Below are 22,171 nucleotides of genomic sequence, written 5' to 3' on the forward strand. Positions count from 1 at the left end.
TAAATGGCAACCCAAAATATGTCATGGTTCTTCATTGAGGTTGTTTATAATTTATTTTGTGGGACAGGATATATATATATAAAAGAAACAGAGAATGATGTAAGACATCAGGTAAAATTAAGTAATAGACTGTTTTTAATATTAATTGTATATTCAATAGGAATTTGGAGAAGGATGGCTAATCATCTGAGTTGAAGAACTTGTTCATATTAGGTCCAATTGAAAGCCTGACACATGAGGATATGGAGATATTCTGCAACTGTGGGCCGGGGGCCTCCTGAGAGCTGGAGCTGACACCTAAGGAGTCTGGGATGGAAGCAACTTTCTCCTTCTCTTTCTTTAGTTTGCAGTGTTTCTGACTTCTCTGGCTTGACCCACTGCTCCGTCATCCTGCTCATCTTTGCAGAATGGTTTCCTCTTTTACTTCACCTCACAGTCTAGATGAACTTTCAGCTGAAGCACCTGCTGCAGGTTGATGGAGTCTCTTTGGCTCATAATTTAAATGAGAGCGAGATAGGAGAGAGAGAAAGAGATTGGCCACTGGTCAGCCAATGTGTTCTCTGGCCTTGAGTCAAGTGTGTCCCCTCCCCCAACCCCGACCCACCTGCCCCCAGTCCAATTGACTCCAGCCAGGGCCTAGGATAGGGGGTTACAGGGCACACAGGCTGCTCCTTTCAGGGGCAGAAGATAAGATGACCAATGAATCTTGTCTAATTCATAGGGGGAGTTCATTGCAAAGTGGAGCAATTAGAGGAGGCTTTATGCAAAAACATGGTGCTTAAGCAAATTCTTGAAGCAAGAATGTGATTTGGAGTAAAAGGTAGAAGAGTATTTGGGGGACAGTAAACTTCAGGAGCAAAAGTATAAGGACATATATATGTAGATCATATAAATGATATGAATTATTACAGTTTTATTAATTTTAGTCATACTTTTATTAGAGCACTAGGAGGTGGGAGAAATGCTGATGTTAGGCGTGGAGAGGTAGAGAAAGTATCAGCTTTGGAGCAAGAGAGATTCAAGTACTGTATAGCGTAGTGTGTATTAAGGAAAATGTAAAGGAAGCAGCTAGCTTTCTTCTCAGAGACTACATGGTAGGTACACAATAAATAACAGCTATTGATAACATATTTAGTAGTAGTTTTTTGTGTGTGTGTGAGGAAGACTGTCCCTGAGCTAATATGTATGCCAATCTTCCTCTATTTTGTATGTGGGATGCCGCCACAGCATGGCTTCATGAGCAGTGTGTACGTCCACACACATGATCCGAACTCATGAACCCTAGGCCATCAAAGCAGAGTGTGTGAATTTAACCACTATGCCACTGGGCCAGCATCCCATAGTACTATTTTCTTTTTGACAACTTGAAGAAATTTCAAAGGAGAGAAATGAAGTAATCAAAATGAATGGCTAAGAGAAGAGAGTTACTTTTGCCTAAAGAAGAAAGGATAAAAGTTAACAGAAGTGGAGTGTGCAATATATTTTATGATCAATGAGTTTTTCAAAAAAAAGTTTTTGCATTAAAAATATATTAAATAACCTCCTTTAACTGTGGTATATCCAAAAATGAGCTATCAAGTCTTGAAAAGACATGGAGAAATCTTCAATGCATATTGTTAAGGGAAAAAAGCCAATCTAAAAGGCGATATGTTGTAATGTTATAGTATCCCACAGAATAGTTTCACTGCCTCAAAATCCTCTGTGCTCCATTGATTTGTGTCTCCTTTTCCCCAACCCCTGGCTACCCATTATCTTTTTACTACATCCATGGTTTTGCCTTTAAAAGAATGTCGTATAGTTTGAACTGTACTTTCCACTCAATTTTTCTGTGAATCTAAAATTGTTCTTAAGAATAGTCTATTAATTAAATAAACCACTTTTAAGTGCACAGCATCATGCTCAGTAACTTTTAAAAAGATGCTTAAAAGTTTGTTGGGAGACAAGGTTGAGACAAATAAAATACTCAACGGACAATGACAACCCACATATGATTAAGTATGAAAATGATCAGTACAGACTACATATGCTGTAGATGCATCATTTCAAAAAGTATGAAATTAATATAAGCAGAAGTTGCCATAGAAGACTTCATGGTGAAGGTGGGACCCAAATGAGACCTTGAGGGGTTGGGGAGATAATTTCTGGAAGGGAAACAGGGGGAGGAAAGGTCAAGTTACGCAGAAGCAAATTCAGGAGAAAGAGGAGATTGCTCCCATGGCTACAGCAGAAGATGCATGTTAGAGGAGGATGGGAGATAAGGTTGGAAAGGAAGGGTAAGGCCAGATTATGGAAACATTTGTTCGTCAGCCTGAAGAGTCTTGGCATTTAACGACTACATACAGCAGGTGGCTAACAGCATGTACTCTAGTCTGCATTGCTTGCTTTGAATCCTGCCTTGACCACAGTGTGACTTTGGGTATTTTAGGAAACCTCTCTGAGTCTCAGGTTCCTCAGACCCATAATGTGGTAAACAATAACACCTACCTTATAGGGTTGCTAGAGGATGACATCAGTTCATACCTATAAAGTGCTTAGAGAAGTGCAGGCACAGAGTGAATGCTTGCTATTAGTATCCATTCAACCATCATTCGACAAACGTTAAGTCAAAAATCTTCTTCTAAGAGGCTGGCATTACATAGGTGCAGGGAAAATGTCTACCTTTCAGGAAATCACAGCACAGCAGGGAACACACTTAAATAAACATATCCAAGAAGACCATAGACTTAGAAAGGCAGTCAAACTAAAGACGTGGTGAACTGCACTATTATCCTCTATTTCTCTATTTCCTTAAATCCCTTGGAAAGAACTGATTTAACATTAATTTTAAAAAGAAGTTTATAATATTAGCAGTTAGGAGTCACCAGAATGTACTTTCTGGGGGAGTTCAGTGGTTAGAAAATTTTAAAAACGAAACCCCATCATGGTGAGCTTTTGGTGACCATTTTGCTTATGGAATTCTATGAGATCTGTCTACCTGATTACAGTTGTCAGGGCAAAATAGCTTCTTAAATCCACGATCCACTCTCCTGAAATAACCAGGCTGGTCTTCTGTACGGACTGCACGTAACAAGATGGGCACCAGCCTTTTCTTGGGCATTAGTTAATTTGTTATGGGTGTTAATATCTGCCTTGGATTTCCCACTTAGATAAACCATATCTCAAAATCATAGTTTAATTCTACAACAGAAATGTTTATGGATCCATCTGGAAGAAATATTGCTCTCAAACTCTTGCTTTTGAAAAAACAAATCCAGTTCTTCATACCAATGGTGGGTCAATAAGAGAAGAAAGGTATAGTTATGCCAACAGAATTGTAGGTCATTACATACTCAGACAGGTCAAAGTAATACCTTTTTATATGTACCTCTCCAAAGAAAGGAGAATCAATGAAAAATTATCTTGTGGGTACATAATTGTGTCTACGTTGTTACATAGGGCTAATAAAAGTAACTGAACCGCACACTTTGCACTGAGAACTTTATAAAGGTAAATATTTGGAGCCACTGAAGAAGTGATCAGATAGTATTTTCAAACTAAATGAAAGTTCTTCTAATACTCTGTAAATAAAACTGATAGAAAGAGGCTTTTTTTATAAGTTGTCTTTCTTCAGGGAAGATTGAGAATGACAAATTTATTTTTCTATTGATAAAAGGTCAATGTCAATTAAAATACTGAAATACAAAACTGCTTTATTAGCCTGTATTGGCAGTTCATAGCCACCTCTTCATCCTGCTGATAGCCATTCTTTCAAGGCATAAAGGGGGGAACAAAATGTACACAAAACTTTTTGGGGGAAGAAATTTGAAGCTTGTGAAAAATTGTGAAAAGTTACAGTCGTTGACAGACTGGAGATTAACTAAGTGTATGCATGAGATGTTTGGGATGTCAAATAAGTATATTGATTCCAAAAAACTATTTCTTGAGCATCTGCTCTGTGCAAGATACTACACTGGGTGGGGAGTGACAAAGATGAAGTGAAGGTTTTTTGCCTTTAAGGAGTTCACAGCCTGATACGGAAGATAATTCATGAAAAGAAATACATCACAGAAATCACTAAATGCCGTAGAAAGATAGAGCCACTTTCATCTATGAAGACGTGGGAAGACCACTCCAAGTACAGGAGGGAAAATTTGAACTGGAACTTGTTAAAAGAGAAATTATCTTGTACCCATGTTGCTTGAAATATAACTGAAAAGCAAAGGAAATACATTTGATTGGTTCTGGTGACACAGTAGATTTATTCTACCCACTGGGTAATAAATGACATACCAATATAACATTAAGAAACACATTTAGAAAATTATCCGTACTGAAAAATATCCTATGAACTCAAGATCTTTGCCATTTAAGAATAGCTTACTTATATTTTTCATGAATTCCTTGATACCTGGAAGCTAATGTGTTTCCTCTCAACAGCCCAGTCAACCACAGCCAACTTTTCATGGATTCGTTTACATTAGGTTTCAGAATAAATGAGAGGTTATGTGCGGGCATACCCCAAATTCCTTCCTCATAAAAAAGCAGGCAAGCAGAGACCATAATAGTAAGAAAAGTGAAGCAAGTGAGTATTTATAAGCCATTAGTATAAAAATAATGAAATTCATTTTCTGAGAGTGAAAGGGAATAAAGAATTTGGAATGTTGGCCAAAGCCCAGCCTAGCCAGATAAAGACAATTTTCAGATCTTGTTGAACCCTGTAAAACAGCTGGGGGTCTTTGCAGTAACAGAAAGAGCTTTACTTAGAACAGAATGATAAGATTCTATGTTTGGCTTTGGGAGTATTATGTGTATAGAGTAAAGCATTTGCTGATTTTTGAAAGATCTCATTTATTTGTTCATTTACCAGACATCAAGCAACTACATTAACGCCAGGTATTGGGAGTAGCACAGAGGTGATGAAACAAAATTCCATCTTTCAAGGTGCTTATGGTCTGGTGAGCGACAAAGCACTAAACCAGTCTGATCTGTACTAAAATGGAGACATAAAATAGAGCAGAGTCTTTCAAAGGAGGACTCTCAAACAGAGCAGTCCTATTTTTATTTTTTCATCAAATCCCTTTGGATCTGCAGATATTAGAACATGACTTAGAGTGGAATAGATCGCATGGGTAATTCTCTAAATTGAAGCAATGATGATCAAACTGGAAAGGGGGCAATATTTTGCATTTCAGGGTTTTTTTTTTTTTTTTTTTTTTGTCATCTGCATTTCCTTTCTCAGTGATCACAGGCAGCCAAGAAAATTAATACCCAAATGCACCAAGTCAACTTTGTTATTTAGGATATTTACAAGGAGCTTAGGATGAAATTATGAAAACCCTGCTTTTTCCCCTCACACATTTGTCACAAAGAAGTGTTTGATTTCTATGACCTGCCTTGTTAGCCACAACACAAAGTTTGGAGAGACTGAGAATCTGTTATATGCCTCTGAAAGCTATCTTTCACAAGTGTTTCAGCCTATAATTATTCATTATCTTGATTTTTAACATTTTCTGGCCAACTAAATAACCTGGAGGCAGGAGAACAAACATTCTGAGAAAAATGACCAAGGAATGCAACCCAAGTCAAACTCTAAGTCATGTTTCTCAATGGTGCCCTTTACACATTGGTATGGGGTAGATCCCCCAATAACACCATTAATTAATTATCCAGCTGAGATATTTGGCAGTTGTGGGCATGGTAGGAGTAATGGAGAAAGTTGGAGGTGGAGAGTTAAATAAAGTTTTTAATAAATAAGTAAAATAATAATTTAATAAATATTAACTCTAAATCATTAAGATTGAAGTCAAAGTATCTTTGTAATTATAACTTATCAGTTAACACTTATTTATAGAACACCTACTATGTGCTAATAGCTGTTTTAATTACAGAGCACTCAAAGATAGTATTTGTGATCCAGACAAGCTCCATGGGCTAGAGAGGAGGACACAAACAAAGCAAGATAATAGGACTGTAATAGAAAACAGAGCATTTTCTAGGAGCACAGGAAAATCAATGACTAATTCTGCCTGGGAAATAATTCATTATTATATTGTTGGATCTAATAAAACAAGTAGAATTTTCAAGGCAGAAAGGGCAAAAATAATTGTCATTTTGGGGCAATGATAGTGGTCTATTTTCCATGGGCTGCCAGGTAGCCTGACAAAATTTGCAAGGTGTTCTAAGATTTAATTTCAGAACGAGAGATTTCATATTACTCCATATTACTACTTTTCAAATATATTCAGAGTCACATTTTAGTGACTAAAATGCAATGCTAATTTTCTAATTTACATGCCTCTATGCAATAGAGAACACATTCAAAATCATAAGCATAGATATTTTTCTCCTTCTCGCGATTAAATGAAACTACATTCATTTAGGATGAAGAAAAACATGGTCTGATGATTTTCTTTTCCTGAATAAGTCACTTCTCTCTTCTACTATCTCTGTCCTCTGCCTCTACCTATCATTTATGTTTTTTACAATGCAGTTGTATGATCTAGGCAGAAATAGAAAGATACAGAGTTTGGGGAGTTCTGTGGCTGATGTGGTGACTGAAGTTGGACAAACAAACCAGCAAACCAGTACAAAGGAATAGAAGGAAGAGAAAATATTGGTAGGTATATCCATGAGACTATAGCAGGAAACAGATGGCACATTGGGTAAAGTGAGGGGAGTTTAGTAACAGGACTCTCTATAAAGGTGTAGAGAAACCAGGAGCAAGAGGAGAGAATGGTTGTCAGAACCTGGAAACTTATGCGGAAAGGGCCACTGAAGAGAAGCCAGCCGTGACTCCTCAGGAGACAGATGGGGGAATAAACTACCCACCCACCCTCACAGCCCCACTGTCCACCCCCACTTTCAGTCTCCTGCTGGGTGTCCTCATTGGTGGAATAGGGAAGACGGAAAGGAGGGCAACCCATTGATTTTACCTACTCCAGTCAGCCTCCAGAACACAGAGCAGAGAAGAAGCAGGGTGGAGGGTGAATCTGAGGGGCAAAATGAACATATCCAGGACAGTAAATTATTCTGCACCCAGCTTACAAATGGCCAGGTATGTCAAGCAGGAAAGTTTGACCTTATCCTGTAGACAGTAGGGAGACAAAGAGAATGTTAAAGCAGCAACTGATATGATCAGTTGATGCTTTTCAAGATAACCCTGGAGACTGGTAAAGAGTGAACTGGTGTAATGACAGGTTAAGGCGGGGAAACCAGTTCTGGACGCTGTTGGGAAAGTCCAGTGGAAAGCGGAGGGCTACATTAAAGCACTGGTGGGGAGAATGGACAAGTGATGATTAGAAGGCAGCATTGACAGGATTGTGGGCAGGAGGTGAGGGAGTGGGGCTGGGAGCTGGGTAGATAGGATCCCATTACCCCAGGGACTAGGGATATATGGGATAATGGAATCATAGGAAAATGGGACATAGGCTATTTCTCAGGGACTAATCTGGTGAAAACCAGAGATTATCTGTTCACAAGACAGAATTTCAACCTAATAGAGACAAGAATTTCTAATGAGGGGTTAAGATATGACCAACTTCGCCTATACTGTGATAACCTCTGTCTGAGTTAACTCACTCAGAAGCTAATGGAGAAAGTGATCTCTTTCTTCCACACGGACAGCTGCTTAGCTGTTAATTGTTGCCCTGAGGAAGCATTTAAAAGCTCTTGGAGCAGACGTGGGCAGCAGTAACAGAGCTAGCTTCTATTAGGCCTGTGCACATGGTGGTTATAAGCACAACTAATTGTCATAAAAAACAGCACCATCTTTTAGAGCCTACTTGGTGCCAAGCATTGTTGCCTTACAACAACAAGAGGGCAGCTTCATTATTTACACTCTAGAAACAAGGGAAATGAGGAGCTTAAGTCACTTGCTCAAGGCCACACAGATAGGAAGCAGATGTGCTAGAGAACATACCAATGGCATTAGGCCTACTTTTTAGGGGCAGACAGACTCTGGTGGCATAATGGAAGTTATATGAAAATATTATGTGTTGGATAAAATTACACATTGATACTTGTGTGACCAATTCTGATTTTTTAAAAACAATTGATTTGACTTTATTTCAGATCCTGAGAATGCACATTCGGATAGTTTCCTGAAAACAATATTTTTATTTGATTCTTTTCCTGGGAAGCTTTGTGAATAAGCTGGGCTAAGAAATTCTCAGTTGATAAAAGCCAAAGGATGATGCTGGCCTAAGGAAATATTCTCAACTAGGGTTGGAGTTCCCTCAGGGCAAAAACCATGCCTTATTGGTAACTGCTTCCTCAATTGAACCTAATATGATGCCTAGTTCATATTGCTGGTCAATAAGTATTTATGAAATGAATGAACCAATGGGAAGCTGTTTTAAAATGATTTTCCCTTAGAGTTTTTTTGTCATCATAAGGCAAGAGGCAGCAGCAAATCTGATTCCACTAGACTGTGTTTACATAGCAACATGGATCAGAATCGACGATAGTCAGTTAAAGGACACACAGGGACAACCACACAAGTGTAATTCAAGAATTAGTAATGGAATGTACCCAAAATGATTTTGTTTAGAGATTCACAAAGCCTCGTGGAGTTGGTTCCAGTTGGCTTGGATGAGAGGTCACACAGATTAAAAATAGACTTTCTTAATAAAGAACAATAGGCTACATTCATTTAGCCAGACAGAAAAAAAAATGACAGGCCTTAGGGGTGCGTCTGAAGCGTAATCCTATTTAAAAGCTCAATTAACTCCCAGAAGATTGAGTGGGTCCTATGCCTTCACCGCCATTCCTAGGTCTAGCGAAGCTTAAAATAGAGACTCACAAAGATAGGAATAAAGAGATTCACATTTGTATATAGAACACTCAAAATATTTTTAATATTTTAAATAGAGCTTTAAAAAGCTTGGATATAATATATAATATTATTATTATTATATAATATATAATATTTATATAATATAATAATATATAATATATAATATAATTATATAATATAATATTATATTATTAATATTAAATAGAGCTTTAAAAAGCTTGGATATAATATAATAGATTGCTTACATTGTTACAGTCCTTTAAATCTTTTGAAATAAATCATATTCTCTTTTGAATTATTCAAATCTGTTACCATCAATAATAAAATATTCAAATATAAGCCTTTATCTTGACATGCAAATTCATTGATTTTTTAAAAATCATCTCTTTCTCATATTTATATCATCAAACAAAATTATATTTCCTCAAACAAATCAGTACATTCTCTAGAAATCTAAATCAAAATCCATTCTGGAGTAAATTCCAATCATTCTAATGTTTTAATATACAGAAGCCAGGTTCAGCTCACAGCAGTCCAACCTGGGTTAACCATATGCGATGGGACACCCAGGTGCATCCTGAGTAGGTCATATATATCAATTGGTGGATCCTACTTTTAGCAGATCATCTTAGGAACCTCTGTGAATGAAATTTATCACCCTTTTCCATTTGTGCCCCAGCAGTATAGAAATGACCACAGAGATTGCTAAATAAAGAGCGACAATTAATTTCATGTCTTTTTCTGGTTGTGAAAATTTTCAGGATTATGATCATAAGTGGTGGTTGCATTATATTTATACCCTCTGTTTAATTAGTTCTTTGTTTTAGTACAAATATCTTTAAAAATTTGAGAAGCTTGATAAAATGAAGCACTTCTCCCGTCAAACAAGTCATTTAAATAGCAGAGGGAGAAGAAAACTCTTGGCCTCTCCATTCCCTCACACAATGGCATTTCCATTCCTTCTTCCCCTTTCCCACCAGTCATGATTTACATCCTGATTTTCTCCTTGGAATCTGAAAGAATTTGCTGAGATTCTGGAGTAAGATGACAACTTTGCCCTGTTATATACCTTACTTAAATCGCAGCCAGTCTTGGGAATTACACAGAGAATGTCACAACCCAAGATAAAGCACGACTTTGGCTAAATTTCTTTTTCTTTGTGAAGCAAATACTCACTGAACCATTTATTTCTTGTCCTAACTAGATAGTTAACATGACCTATTTAAGACATTAGAGCTCTGGAACTGTAAGATGAATTTGTTTAATGTTTGCTATTAATCCATTCAATAGCCCTGCATTGTTAAATTGAGCAGTTTTTCTCTTCAACTGACACATGATTCCAGCTCAATATTTTCCTTCTATTCTGAAGGGTTGCCGTTCAGCATATTACAGTGAAGAAACCAGACACAGCCTATGATGAGGGAAAAGTTTAGCTCATGGAAGGATATAAACTATGAAAACTTTTTGTGAAAACTATCTAGCGGCAAAAATGAAATCACTAAACTAGAAAGAGAACATCCTCACTATAAAAATCATATCAGACAAACTCTAATCCTTTTGTGTAAAGTCACTTGAAGTTGGGACATCTTTTAGAGGATACTATAAACTTTTAATATGGCTCTTAAAAATCACAAATGTCCGAGAACTAAAGGATGTGCTTCGAGTTTGGTAGCGTACTTTTAATCTGTTTTTTAAAATATTGTTATTATTACACAGAAAATGTAAGACAATATTGAAGAAGATCAATAGATTTTTAAAAAGTGCATGATCCCACCAATTCAAGTCTAATTTTTCATCTTTCCATGTTTCTCATCAGTTCTTATCTATTTTTCCATAAGACTGGTAACAGTTATAATCATAGCACAGAACATAGAAAAATATTATACTTTTTTCAGTACGATTATTCATATTGCTTCACAATTATATTTTTGATGGTAAAGCATCAGCTTTAAACAAGTACATCATTTTCTATGACTACTAAATAAGCTACTTAAGATTAAGAAACAAATCTTGATAATTATTAACAACTAATTTCCAAAGGCCATTCTCCAGTACATTGAACAACACCTAATTCTTTTCCTCAAGAAAAAAGTTGTGGTCACAGTTACAATTTGTAGTAAAGTGACAAGAAGCATGTATCTTATTCTAACACAATTAGAAAAACTACATTTTTCTTCTTACATTTTGAGCAAAACAAATTCATTTTTCAGGAATTCAACAATAACATCTGCCCAGAGACTGATGAGATTTACACATTTTAGATATTTAATGACATGTCTACATGAAGATGGAATTTTGTTCTAAAATTGATAGGAAGGAAAATAAGACCAAATGTCAACTTACCAGCCTTTTCCTTCTCTGAAATACCTGGAATAGCCTGAAAAAGAAAACAAAAGCCATAAAATTGTGGAATTATTAAAAAGAAACATAACATTATTAGGAATAAAACGAAGTATCATAAACGGAGCAAAAATTAAATAGAATCTGACAATAGAAAGATGATAGGGCAGAGGATCTGAGTGGACATTTTTCCAAAGACATTCAAATGCCCAACAGGTACATGAAAAGGTGCTCAACATCACTAATCATCAGGGAAATGCAAATCAAAATCACAATGAGATATCACCTCACACCTGCTAGAATGGCTGTCTTCAAAAAACGAGAGATAACAAGTGTTGGTGAGGATGTGGGAAAAAGGGAACCCTGTGCACTGTTGGTGGGAATGTAAATTGGTGCCACCACTGCGGAAAACAGTATGGAGGCTCCGTAGAAAAGTGGTTGCCAGGGGCTGGGATGGGGGAAATAGGGAGAGGTTGGTCAAAGGGTACAGACTTTCACCTGTAAGATGGATAAGGTCTGAGGATCTAATGTCAAACATAGTGACTGTGGTTGATAGCACTGTATTATGTAATTGATATTTGCTAAGAGAGTAGAACTCAAATGTTCTCACCAAAAAAAAGAAAAAAGAAAAAAGATAAATATGTGAGGTGATGAATGTGTTAATTAACTAGATGGTGGGAATTCTCTCACAACGTATACATATATCAAATCACCACAATGTACACTTTAAATATCTTCCAAATTTATTTGTCAATTATATCTCAATAAAACTGAAAAGAAAAAAGAGAGAGTTGTGGAACTGTCAGTAAAGTGACTAGATCCAGCTATGAGAATTGTAAATACCATGTAATTGTTTTGTTCTCTGAAGACAGGCTCATATTACTCCTGAAGGATACTGGCAATTAACGAGACTAAAAAGACTCTTTGAATTTGGGTAGAATTTTTGTAGTTCAATTTCTTTGTCCTATTTTGGGAGGCAGAACAAGTAAATTGTTTGGTCAGTTTCTAGGCATTTCCAATCACTGCCCTGTCCCTTCTAGGCTCGGATTCCTCCTGTACAAAAGGGAGATAATCACACCTACTTCATACGGCTGCTGCAAGAACTAACTGTAATAGCCTCTATAAAGCACCTGAGGTCCTCAGGAAAAGGCAGCTGCTCTTATACTTGTTACTATGGGCACTGGGTCAATGGGTCAGTTCACTGATGTGAGAGGTTTAGAAGTTCAATTCCCAGCAATGATCCTTCACTATCATTTGAAAAATAGAATTCAGAGTGAGATGTTTTCAGAAGACTTTAAAGTATCAATGTCTGATCTACTCTTTGTGGATGCTCTAAAACAAATTAAGGAAGTTGAACTTCTGGTTCCCATTCACCTCAGTTATTCATGTATAAAATGCAGTTAGCATGAACATATTAACTTGTACTGGGAGCCTTTTATAAATCTATCTGGGGGAATATAAATCTATGTGGGGTAGAAACCCCACAACCGTTGACCACACAAGATGTCCACAAGTGATGTCTTCTTCAGGGCACAAAGTCCTCAGAGTTGGGGTAAGTAGGCAATGAGCAATTAATTTTGTTGCAAGTGTGTGTGTGTGTGTGTGTGTGTGTGTGTGTGAGAGAGAGAGAGAGAGAGAGAGAGAGAGAGAGAGAGAGAGAGAGAGAGAGATGAAGGCTCATGTGTACCCCTGCTGTAGATCAGTCTAAGGAAATAGCATCAATCTTCATTTCCAGAAATATCAAATATCAAGACACCTATATTTTTGTGAGGTATTGATCATGGGCTGCCGAGATCCTTACCTTTGGAATTTACTGGATTTGGAGATTGACGCAATTTTTCAAATAAGGGACAATTCTTTCCGTGAATAAAAAATAGAGTTTTTGTTTTGGCAAGATTGATCTATAGTGAAAGTATATTTTGACTTAATCATGATCTATACTTCCTTGTTCACTTCTTGTTCTCTGAGTGTGAACACTGACTCTGCATCCTGGCAAAGATGCAGCCATGAACAGAATATCAGGGAGTTAAATGGCAGAGTGGAGGATCATGCCCAAGGACCAGGGCATCAAAGCGGTTGTGTAGGCTTCAAGCAACTTCCTTAGTATCCTTTCATTTATAGGAGGCTCATCTGATTTTTCCTTTGCTTTAAGAGGAACTTCTCTGGCTCTATACTCCAGGAAAACTGTTTTCTCCCTTTACAAGAAAGTTATATACAGTTTCGGTGACATTTACTTTTTATGTCTTTTTTTGGGAAAGCATTTAAAAATGGAATTAAATCAATACTGTGCGTTATATTTTAAGCCTAGCCCCTGGATATCCCCCCTGACTGGAGATCAGAGCTTTTAAATTATTTTCTTTCTTTTGTGACAAGCAAATAAACAAACAACAAAACAAAACAGAAGCCCTTTCATTGACAAGATTGTAAAGGTTGGTGATAGGCAATTAAAGGATGTTCATGGAGAAAGTTCCTCAATACAAGAGTAACTAACACTTACTAAGTTCTCAGTATGTACAAGGTACAGTTTTAAGCTTTTACCTGCAGAAAAATAACTCAATCCTTAGAACAACCCCATGGAGTCCTGAAAGTAAAGTCACTTTTTCGAGGTCACAGTCAGTAATAGAAGCTGAGACACAACTACTGGCATGCTGGCCTCGGAGGTCGCTAACACTAATTTCAAAAACTAATCACAATACTTTAAAAGGAAGGAGGAAAAGGTTGCAGAGGTCCTATGATAAGACATTGACTTAGATCAAGGAATATCTGTACAAGACATTTAGAAATTATCTACATAAGCTCTCTCTTCTTTAGCTAAAGCATTTAAGACAAATAGAATGTCTTGCCCCAAAACACAAATTGAGCAGTGACAGGCCTTTTCCATATCTTATTCTATTTGATTACAGAGTGTGTAACACAGCATGTATAAATTTCATAAAAATGTTAATCAATGAGTTGTGCTATGAAGCAAATATGGTTTAGTCCCTATATAGCCAATGCCAATACTTCAAGTTGCCAGTGCCAATTACTTTAGAATCTCACCTCATTCTGCATGATTCTTTAAGCTACCAAGGGTCACTTCCATTAAATAAACTGCAAAGGCCGTAGTAAAATGTGGAGAAAGGAAAGTCAAATTTTAGTATACCCAGAATTTTATAACTGCTCTTTCAAGGTACAGCCACATAGTAATAACAGCTGGATATCCCTCGGCTGATTTATCTTTGAATTTGAGGGTGAATTGGCTCTTCAGAAAATGGCTTATGAATAAATTGATTAAATTTGTGAAATTTCCTGGGGATGGAAGTCATCAAATTTAAAAAATGCTGCCACTTGGTTTTTAATTAATTAGAGCTATTTGTTGATTCTTAATTACACACCTAGGTATCAAACCCTTAGCAAAGTTTTCTTCCTTGTGGGATTCACAGTCCAGTTGAAGATACAAGAAAAGACAGAGTGGTTCCATGCACCAGATACTAAATGGCACAGAATAGCACCATTGCTTGTGTGACGCTAAAAGGAGTAGGAAGATAGGAGATAATTAGGGCTACCCGGGTACAAATGGAATAGCTTTCCTGGGCACCGAACCCTTGGGAAGGAGGCATTAGTCAGGAGATTCTTCTTGCCCTTGACTTCTGAGAAGAGGAATGGCTAGATTTGGGTCCATGTCCTGAGGATCCGTAGTATTAAATCTGTTCCTGGGCTTGGAAAAAAATTATTCCATGCAAGCTGGCTGTAGAGTCTGGTACAGAGTAGGTGTTCATCAAACGTTTGTGGAATTAAAGTACCAAATGCACATTTGTATATAGAGTTTAAATAACATGTATGACTTGCTTATGAGAAAGCTCCCATAAAAAGCATATTTTTTAATTCATTAGGGGTTTTTGTTAATAGCTGCCATATGTTTCATTTGAACTGTATCCTCAGGAAGTGATTTAACATTTCTGGCAATAAAGCAATTAAATAGGATTTTCCTGCTGGCCATATGGGTTCGCTGTAACTTCATATTTTCTCTCATTTCTCAATGGAACAAAGGGAGGTCTACTAATAACTTCCAAATGAGAGAAAGAAATCGTTCATAGTCTTTTGTTATTCTTCTCTGTGATATTCAAATGATAGAATAACAACCTTTTCAATGCCTGTACTGACACGTAAAAATTTTCACTGAAGTTGATCTGTTAAGGTGTTTTACAATTGAATTTTTTAAAAAAACCATTAAAGAGAAAGCTTTTTAGTAAAAAGGGAGGAAACAATTTGCTTTCTCTTAATGAGGTCTTTTAAAGCTGTGTGTGGGAACTTAGACTGTGTGTGTGTGTCTGTTTGTATTTTTGGATGTGAAATATTGTTGAGGAAATGCCGATTTAGACATGTCTCGCGGAAATGTTGTAGACATATGTTGATGCTTTCAGTCTGCTGCTAGGATGGTTTTCTGCACTTGCAGGAGGACATCCACTGGACACCTTTTAGGAACTCATACCAACTACACAGAAGCTGCTAACATAAATAGTAACATAACCAGTAGTTAGCATATCTGAATCCATTTTAGGACAATGACAATTGAATTGATTCAATTTCTTCTCGATGATTTTAAGTGAAAATGGAGTATGATTTTTCTTTTTAGGATGTTATTGGTAATAATATGCCATGTCCCTCAATTATATAAATTCTTTCCTTCTTTTTTTTTTTTTTTGCAATTGGGACCATAGAATACTACCATTAAGAAGACTATTTGAAAGCCAACCTCTTCAAAAAATGGACAGCAATGACAGACTGGAAGATTCTATTCACAGATTCCATGAAGGGATTTTTTTTGTCCTGCTGTAAACAACAAAGTACTACCATTTATTTTGTACTTTTTGTTTTGTATGTTTTCAAATATCAGAGATGTTCACACACAAGTGTATGGAATGTTGTTTTGTCCTATAAGGATTTCCTCCATTTGCCTTTTTTAAAATGGCAAGAATCAGTGGTAGAGTAATTTATTCCATTCCTTTGAAAATATTCACTTTTGTTTCCACAAAAATATTTTACAGAGAAATTTCAAAATGGGTAATTGTGTCCTTGGAAGTTGCAGGAAAACATCCCTCAGTGATGGAACAGCCTCTGACTTAGATGAGGGCACAAGAGCCCATTGTGATCACAATGGGCAACAGGAAGAGTTAGAGGAGTCACATTTTTTGGGAAGACATGAAAGAAAAGAAGATACACTGGAAAAATGGGTTTGTTTCCATTTCTTTATTTAAAGGCTCTTTGAAATCACTCCAGTCTGTGATATTGTCCCGTCAATGATTTCTGTTTGCCTTCATTTGAACAAAGAACTTCATTGAAAAGCTGTGTCTGATTGGCAATCTGATATTATCTATTTTGGTTTACAAAGTGTTTCTCCAGCTTTGACAGCCATAGTTCTTTCATTGGAAATACAGGCTCTTCTTGGTGGTAGGAACTTAGACATCATTAAATCGTGTTTCCCAAACTACAGTATTTCGAATACCATCTTTACTATTTTCTACGTATATGTATCACTTATAGATTATTTAACAATTTTTTACATATCAAATATTACTTAATTTGTTTTAAATAATAAAAATAAAAGGCATGAATTTACAAGTCTGCTTTTTTTATGTTATTCATAACACTGATTAAAATAAATACTTACAGAAATTTAAAATGTGTGTCTCTGTATCAGCTGATGTACACCAGTAATCTATGTAACCATGCTTTGGGAAACACTCTTCTAGCTCTTTCTTTGTCCTTTTGTCTATGAGGTTGTTGAGATCCAGAGAGATTAAGTGACTTGCCCAATGTTATAAGGCTTTAGTTGGCCAAATGGGGATAAGACTGGAGTCTGGGTCTTAAAGCATTGTCTACTAATACCATCATTCACAAGGCTGGTGAAGCTGAAAGGTCAACAAGGCTTTATCCATCTTAGTGTTCATGATTCCAATGTAACTTGGTTTCTCGACCTTACAATGGAAGATAATGGAAATTCAGAGAAAGAGATAGTGTGCTGATATGAGGACTGTCTTCAAGGTACACATACATACAACCAAAGTGAAATAAATATGGAGATAATTATCTGAGAAATCTAATTCATGTTGTATATCCTTTGTTCCAAGAAGAATTTGGCAGGTCTTATTTGAGACAGAAGCTGTCAGCCATACTGAGGAACTTTTTTTTGCCAAGATTGCTGACTGTAACAACTATCTGTACAGGCTTGCAGAGCAAAATGATGGTTTCATCTATATTCTATGATGTAGAAATTTGGGGTCTCAGCTCAAAATGGTGGCTAAGCATTTGAATAAAGATGAAATTTATTCTTAAGAAACGTTTTGGTGTTGATCAGAGGCGCATCTGTGGTCCACCTTTGAGTAGAGATGGGATTATTCTCTAATAAATAAGAATATAAGGTGGGCTTCTCACCTTTAACATCTGTTTTTCTCTTTTTCAAAACACCGGCATTTACTGTGTTTAAAGCTGATATCTCTCTCTTCAACAATCTACAGAATATCTCGCTCCATGCTTACTTCAGAGAGCTAAATGTTGAATTTAAGGCTGTCTAGCTCTTGACAAAACTCTGGTCAAGGTCATTTTTATTTGGAAATATAAGAGAAAAGGTAATTATTGTTCTGAATTTTAAAAAATTCTTTCTTTAGCAAGCTAGATAAACAGAAAAATTCACGACTGACCTACATTGACTTAACTCTTCTCAGCATTTATTGAAGTTCTTAATTATAATGTTTCTATATCTCCAATAAATCCACTGTTGAACATATTATTTGTGACAGAATTCAATATCCTTTCAACACATTTCCATGTTATAAATTCCTTTCAGAATTTGACAAGTCATGCTTCCCTCTCCAAATCTGTTATTATGAAAGTTCAGTGCTAAATGCAATGTTTAATTGGAGCAACCATAATATCATTTTACCCTTTACATAACTTTGAAATTTTATTCATTCTCCTTTATTTATATCTTTTGCCATAAGTTGCTCTATTTTCATAAATATGTGAGTAATACATTTTAAAACATTTTTTTGATTTTATGGTCAACTTTGTAATAATGGAAAAAGAATTGTTGCTGAAGTAACTGAATATGTTCATAAATTTCACTAGAAAAATTGCATAATTTCTTCCTTTTTGGACACTTGTTAATATAGATATATCCCCTTAAAACTGCTAGTTCTTCAAAAGTATTCTTTTATTGTTTGGTGTGGTGATTTACATATGGTAGCCATTCAGAAATACTGACTGATTATTCAAGGGAGGTCGGATTTTTTTAAAGTCTGGTTTACGAAAGTTCACAATTAAGGAGCACCACAGACATGTGGCAGACTTAATTTCACTCAAGCTGACACCCAAGACAGGTGACTTATTCAGACAGCAATTGACTTAGAATGGCTGTTTATTCTTCTTCTCGGATGATGTTAACCAGCAATTCCTCTGCCCTTTGATGTTAAACTTATGCCATTTCATTCTTCCTCGTATCCCTCATAACGGCTTTTGTCATTGTGTCCATGCCCTCATTCTTCTAGCCTGAGTCATGGTTTTTTGCTGGTGCGTAACCCTCTTTCTCCCCGTATCTGATGAGCATCACAAAGGCAATTGTCCCCGCTGAAGTTGTTACTATACCACTGTTTTCCTTAAAATGCGTTAATGATGATTTTCCCTCTTCCTGGGATGCTTGGCCGTGAGCAAATGCTCTGAGATCCTCGTCCTCTTGGGCCCAGTTCTAATTAATCAGTCAACAGACACATGTTAAGTATCCACTACATGCACAGTCTTTTACTAAGTGCCGTGGTTCCACTAGAAGAAATAGAAGATATGCTGTCAAAATAACTAATCTCTTTATGAATTCAAGCCTGAAGACTGAAGCAGAAAATTAGAGGTGGACATGAACAAGTAATATATTTCTTGCTGCCACTAATAAGCTCTGTGACCTTTAGCAAGTTTCCAGAACTCTCTGAGCTCAGCTGCCTCATCTATTAAAAAAGGATAGAAATAATATTTACATCTCAGGGCTATTTGTGGGGATTAAATGAAATGCTGCATGGAGGGGGATTATCACAGTACTTGTCCCATAGCTCCCTAAGTGTAAACTATTCCTATTGTTGGATTAGTTAGTATAATACAAAAAAGTAACTATATATCTATTCCAAGATAATGCAAAGAAACATAGGTTGTCTGTCTCTGCCTCTTCCTCTTCCTTCTGTCAGATTAACTTGTTTCCTCATGTTCATTCCTCTTTTATTTATTTATTTGCTTATTTTTGCTGAGGAAGATTAGCCCTGAGCTAACATCTGTGACAGTCTTCCACTACGTTGTACGTGGGTTGCTGCCACGGCACGGCTGGTGAACGGTGTAGGTCTGTGCCTGAGATCTGAACCTGCGAACCTGGGCCGCTGAGGTGGAACGTGTCAAACTTAACCGCTATGCCATGGGGCCAGCCCTCTCTTTTATTTACTTTTAACTATTTGTAATTATTTTCTGTGTTATTCTGAAAACAAGTTTTCTTAGTTTCATGTCAACTGTTTCCTTTCAGTCTTATAAAGCCTAGTTTGGAGGCTACCATGCTCAACCCTCACCATTAGTTTGGAGCCTGTCATTGACTGTTGCTAGGTGGGACAATTCTTTGCCCCCTTAGGTTTAAACAAGTGTCACTACAGAGATATATGCATATAATTGGGGATATTATATATATATATATAATACTGGCCAAAAGCCTCGGATAAAAGTACAGAGGCAAAGCATTTGTTAATGGTTTAACATAGAATTGCATATACTATCTAGCTCATAAACAAAATAACTTGCATTACAAATTTCTTTGTTTTGTATATTTTCACTTAGCGTCTTAGAAGGCTGAGAGAGAAAGTATTTCACTCATACCCTCCTTGACTAGGTTAATTATTACCAATTATATTCAAATATAAGCTTAGGTTCATATCAATAATTCAATGCCTGCATGTTCATCTCTATTACCCCAAATTTACTAATATTATCACAGTTTCATAACTTCCAACTTAAGAGTTGGAGTGAGGCTTCTGGTAGAATCTCAAAACATATACCATCAAGTCAGAATTGCAAAAACAGTACAGATTGAAACTACTCAAATGATATACATAAATCTCTTTATGACAAACTATAACCCTGTTCACTGAATTGGAATTTACTCTTATCAAATATTACTTCATGTAAGTGGGCTCTTGGCTGGGGCCCAGAAACATTTGTGTTACGGGGAGATAGACATTCACTGTAGTGGGACCCACTAACAAATTTGATTTGAAATATTCATCTTATGTGTGCTGTAAACCACAATGCCTTATTTACACCGTGATACCAGGCTCAGCTAAAATACAGGTTCTACTGTGCCTGAAAGTAAAAGTTTTCTAATATTCCACAGCTCTAATGAAGCTTATCCTTTCGGACCCAAGAGTGCACAGAACCCACCATATGTGATTGGGAACTAAGGAAGAAATTTGGAGTGGCTAAGGACTGATAGAAACTGATAAAAAAAAAAAAGCATAAGGGCTTTTTGAAATGAGGATACTAATAGATAGTAACCAAATGTTTGATGCTTTGAAGCTGTGAACTGTAGGATCATGGAGATATTTAAAAATATTCTGTTCTTCGAAGATGAATACCTAGGCAGAAGAGATGTCTCTTACCATTTCTGAGGTACATGCCTGAATCGATCCATAAAATGTGAGGTGTCTACATGAAGAGGAACTTGATGCTGGGGCTTTTCAATTGTCTGCTCTTGATAACAGGATAAATATTCTAGGGCCTTTCTCCCCAAATCCCAAGGTCATGGAGCCCAACTCAGTTTTGTTTACCACACCAGGAACTTGAATGCCTTCCGTTGCTGGTTAGTTTCCATTTCCCCTCCACAGTTCCTTTCTACCTTGTCATCTGTGCAGGAAAGCTGATCTGAATGGGCCATATGCTCTGGTTTGCTTGGGATAATCCTAGTTGACATGAGCCTCCTGGTCAGTATAGCATTTTTCTCAGAATGTTCACTTTTCAAAAGGTAGCCTTTTAATTTTTGGAGTAGTTTTAGGTTCACAGAAAATTGAGAGGAAGGTACAGAGATTTCCTGTATACCCTCCGGCCCTACACATGCATAGTCTCCCCCATTATCAGCATCCTCCACCAGAATGTACATTTGTTATGACTGATGAACCTATATTAACACATCATATGACCCAAAGTCCATAGTTTACATCAGGGTTCACTCAGATGTTGTATATTCTATAGGTTTGGATAAATGTATAGCCACATGTATCCAGGATTACAGTTCCATACAGAACAGTCTCACTGCCCTAAAAATCCTCTATGTTCCTCTACCAATTCGTCCCCGCCTCTGCCCTAACCTTTGGCAACCACTAATCTTTTTACCGTCTCCACAGTTTTGTCTTTTCCAGAATCTCATATAGTTGAAATCATACTGTATGTAGCCTTTTAAGATTGACTTCTTTCACTTAGTAATATACATTTAAGGTGTCTCCATGTCTTTTTGTGGCTTGATAGCTCTTTCTTTTTTTTTTTGGTGAGGAAGAAGGGCCCTGAGCTAACATCTGTTGCCAATCTTCCTCTTTTTGCTTGAGGAAGATCATTCCTGAGCTAACAGCTGTGCCAGTCTCTGTCTATTTGGCATGTGGGCCGCTGCCACAGTATGGCTGGTTGAGTGGTGTGTAGGTCTGTGCCCGTGATCTGAACCTGCAAACCCCAGGCTGCTGAAGCAGCCTGCTCAAATTTAACCACTATGCCACTGGGCTGGCCCCTAGCTCTTTCTTTTTAGTGCTGAATAATATTCCATGGTCTGGATGTATCATAGTTCATTTATCCATTCACCTACTGAAGGGTATCTTGGTTGCTTCTAGTCTTGGCAATTATGAATAAAGCTGCCAAAAACATCTGTGTGCAGGTTTTGGTGTGGACGTACGTTTCTAGCTCCTTTAGGCATACCAAGGAGTGTGATTGCCAGATTGTATGGTAAGAGTATGTTTAGTGCTGGAATGTTCACTTTTTGATGACATGAAATTATCAATAGTTGTATTAATATGTCAG

General features: G+C 36.9%; 1 protein-coding gene across 7 annotated transcripts in view; it reads right to left on the reverse strand.

The window, feature by feature from the left end:
* The window catches only part of DLC1 (DLC1 Rho GTPase activating protein), a 479,646-nt gene that overhangs the window by 181,451 nt on the left and 276,024 nt on the right, over window positions 1-22,171 (reverse strand). For all 7 annotated transcript variants that reach the window (XM_070500034.1, XM_070500032.1, XM_070500033.1 and 4 more), the window contains one exon: window positions 11,117-11,150. In XM_070500034.1, the coding sequence (XP_070356135.1) occupies window positions 11,117-11,150 (34 nt within the window). The remainder of the gene's footprint in view (window positions 1-11,116; window positions 11,151-22,171) is intronic.

This window comes from Equus asinus, chromosome 27 (assembly GCF_041296235.1).
Source record: "Equus asinus isolate D_3611 breed Donkey chromosome 27, EquAss-T2T_v2, whole genome shotgun sequence".
Classification (NCBI taxonomy): Eukaryota; Metazoa; Chordata; class Mammalia; order Perissodactyla; family Equidae; genus Equus; species Equus asinus.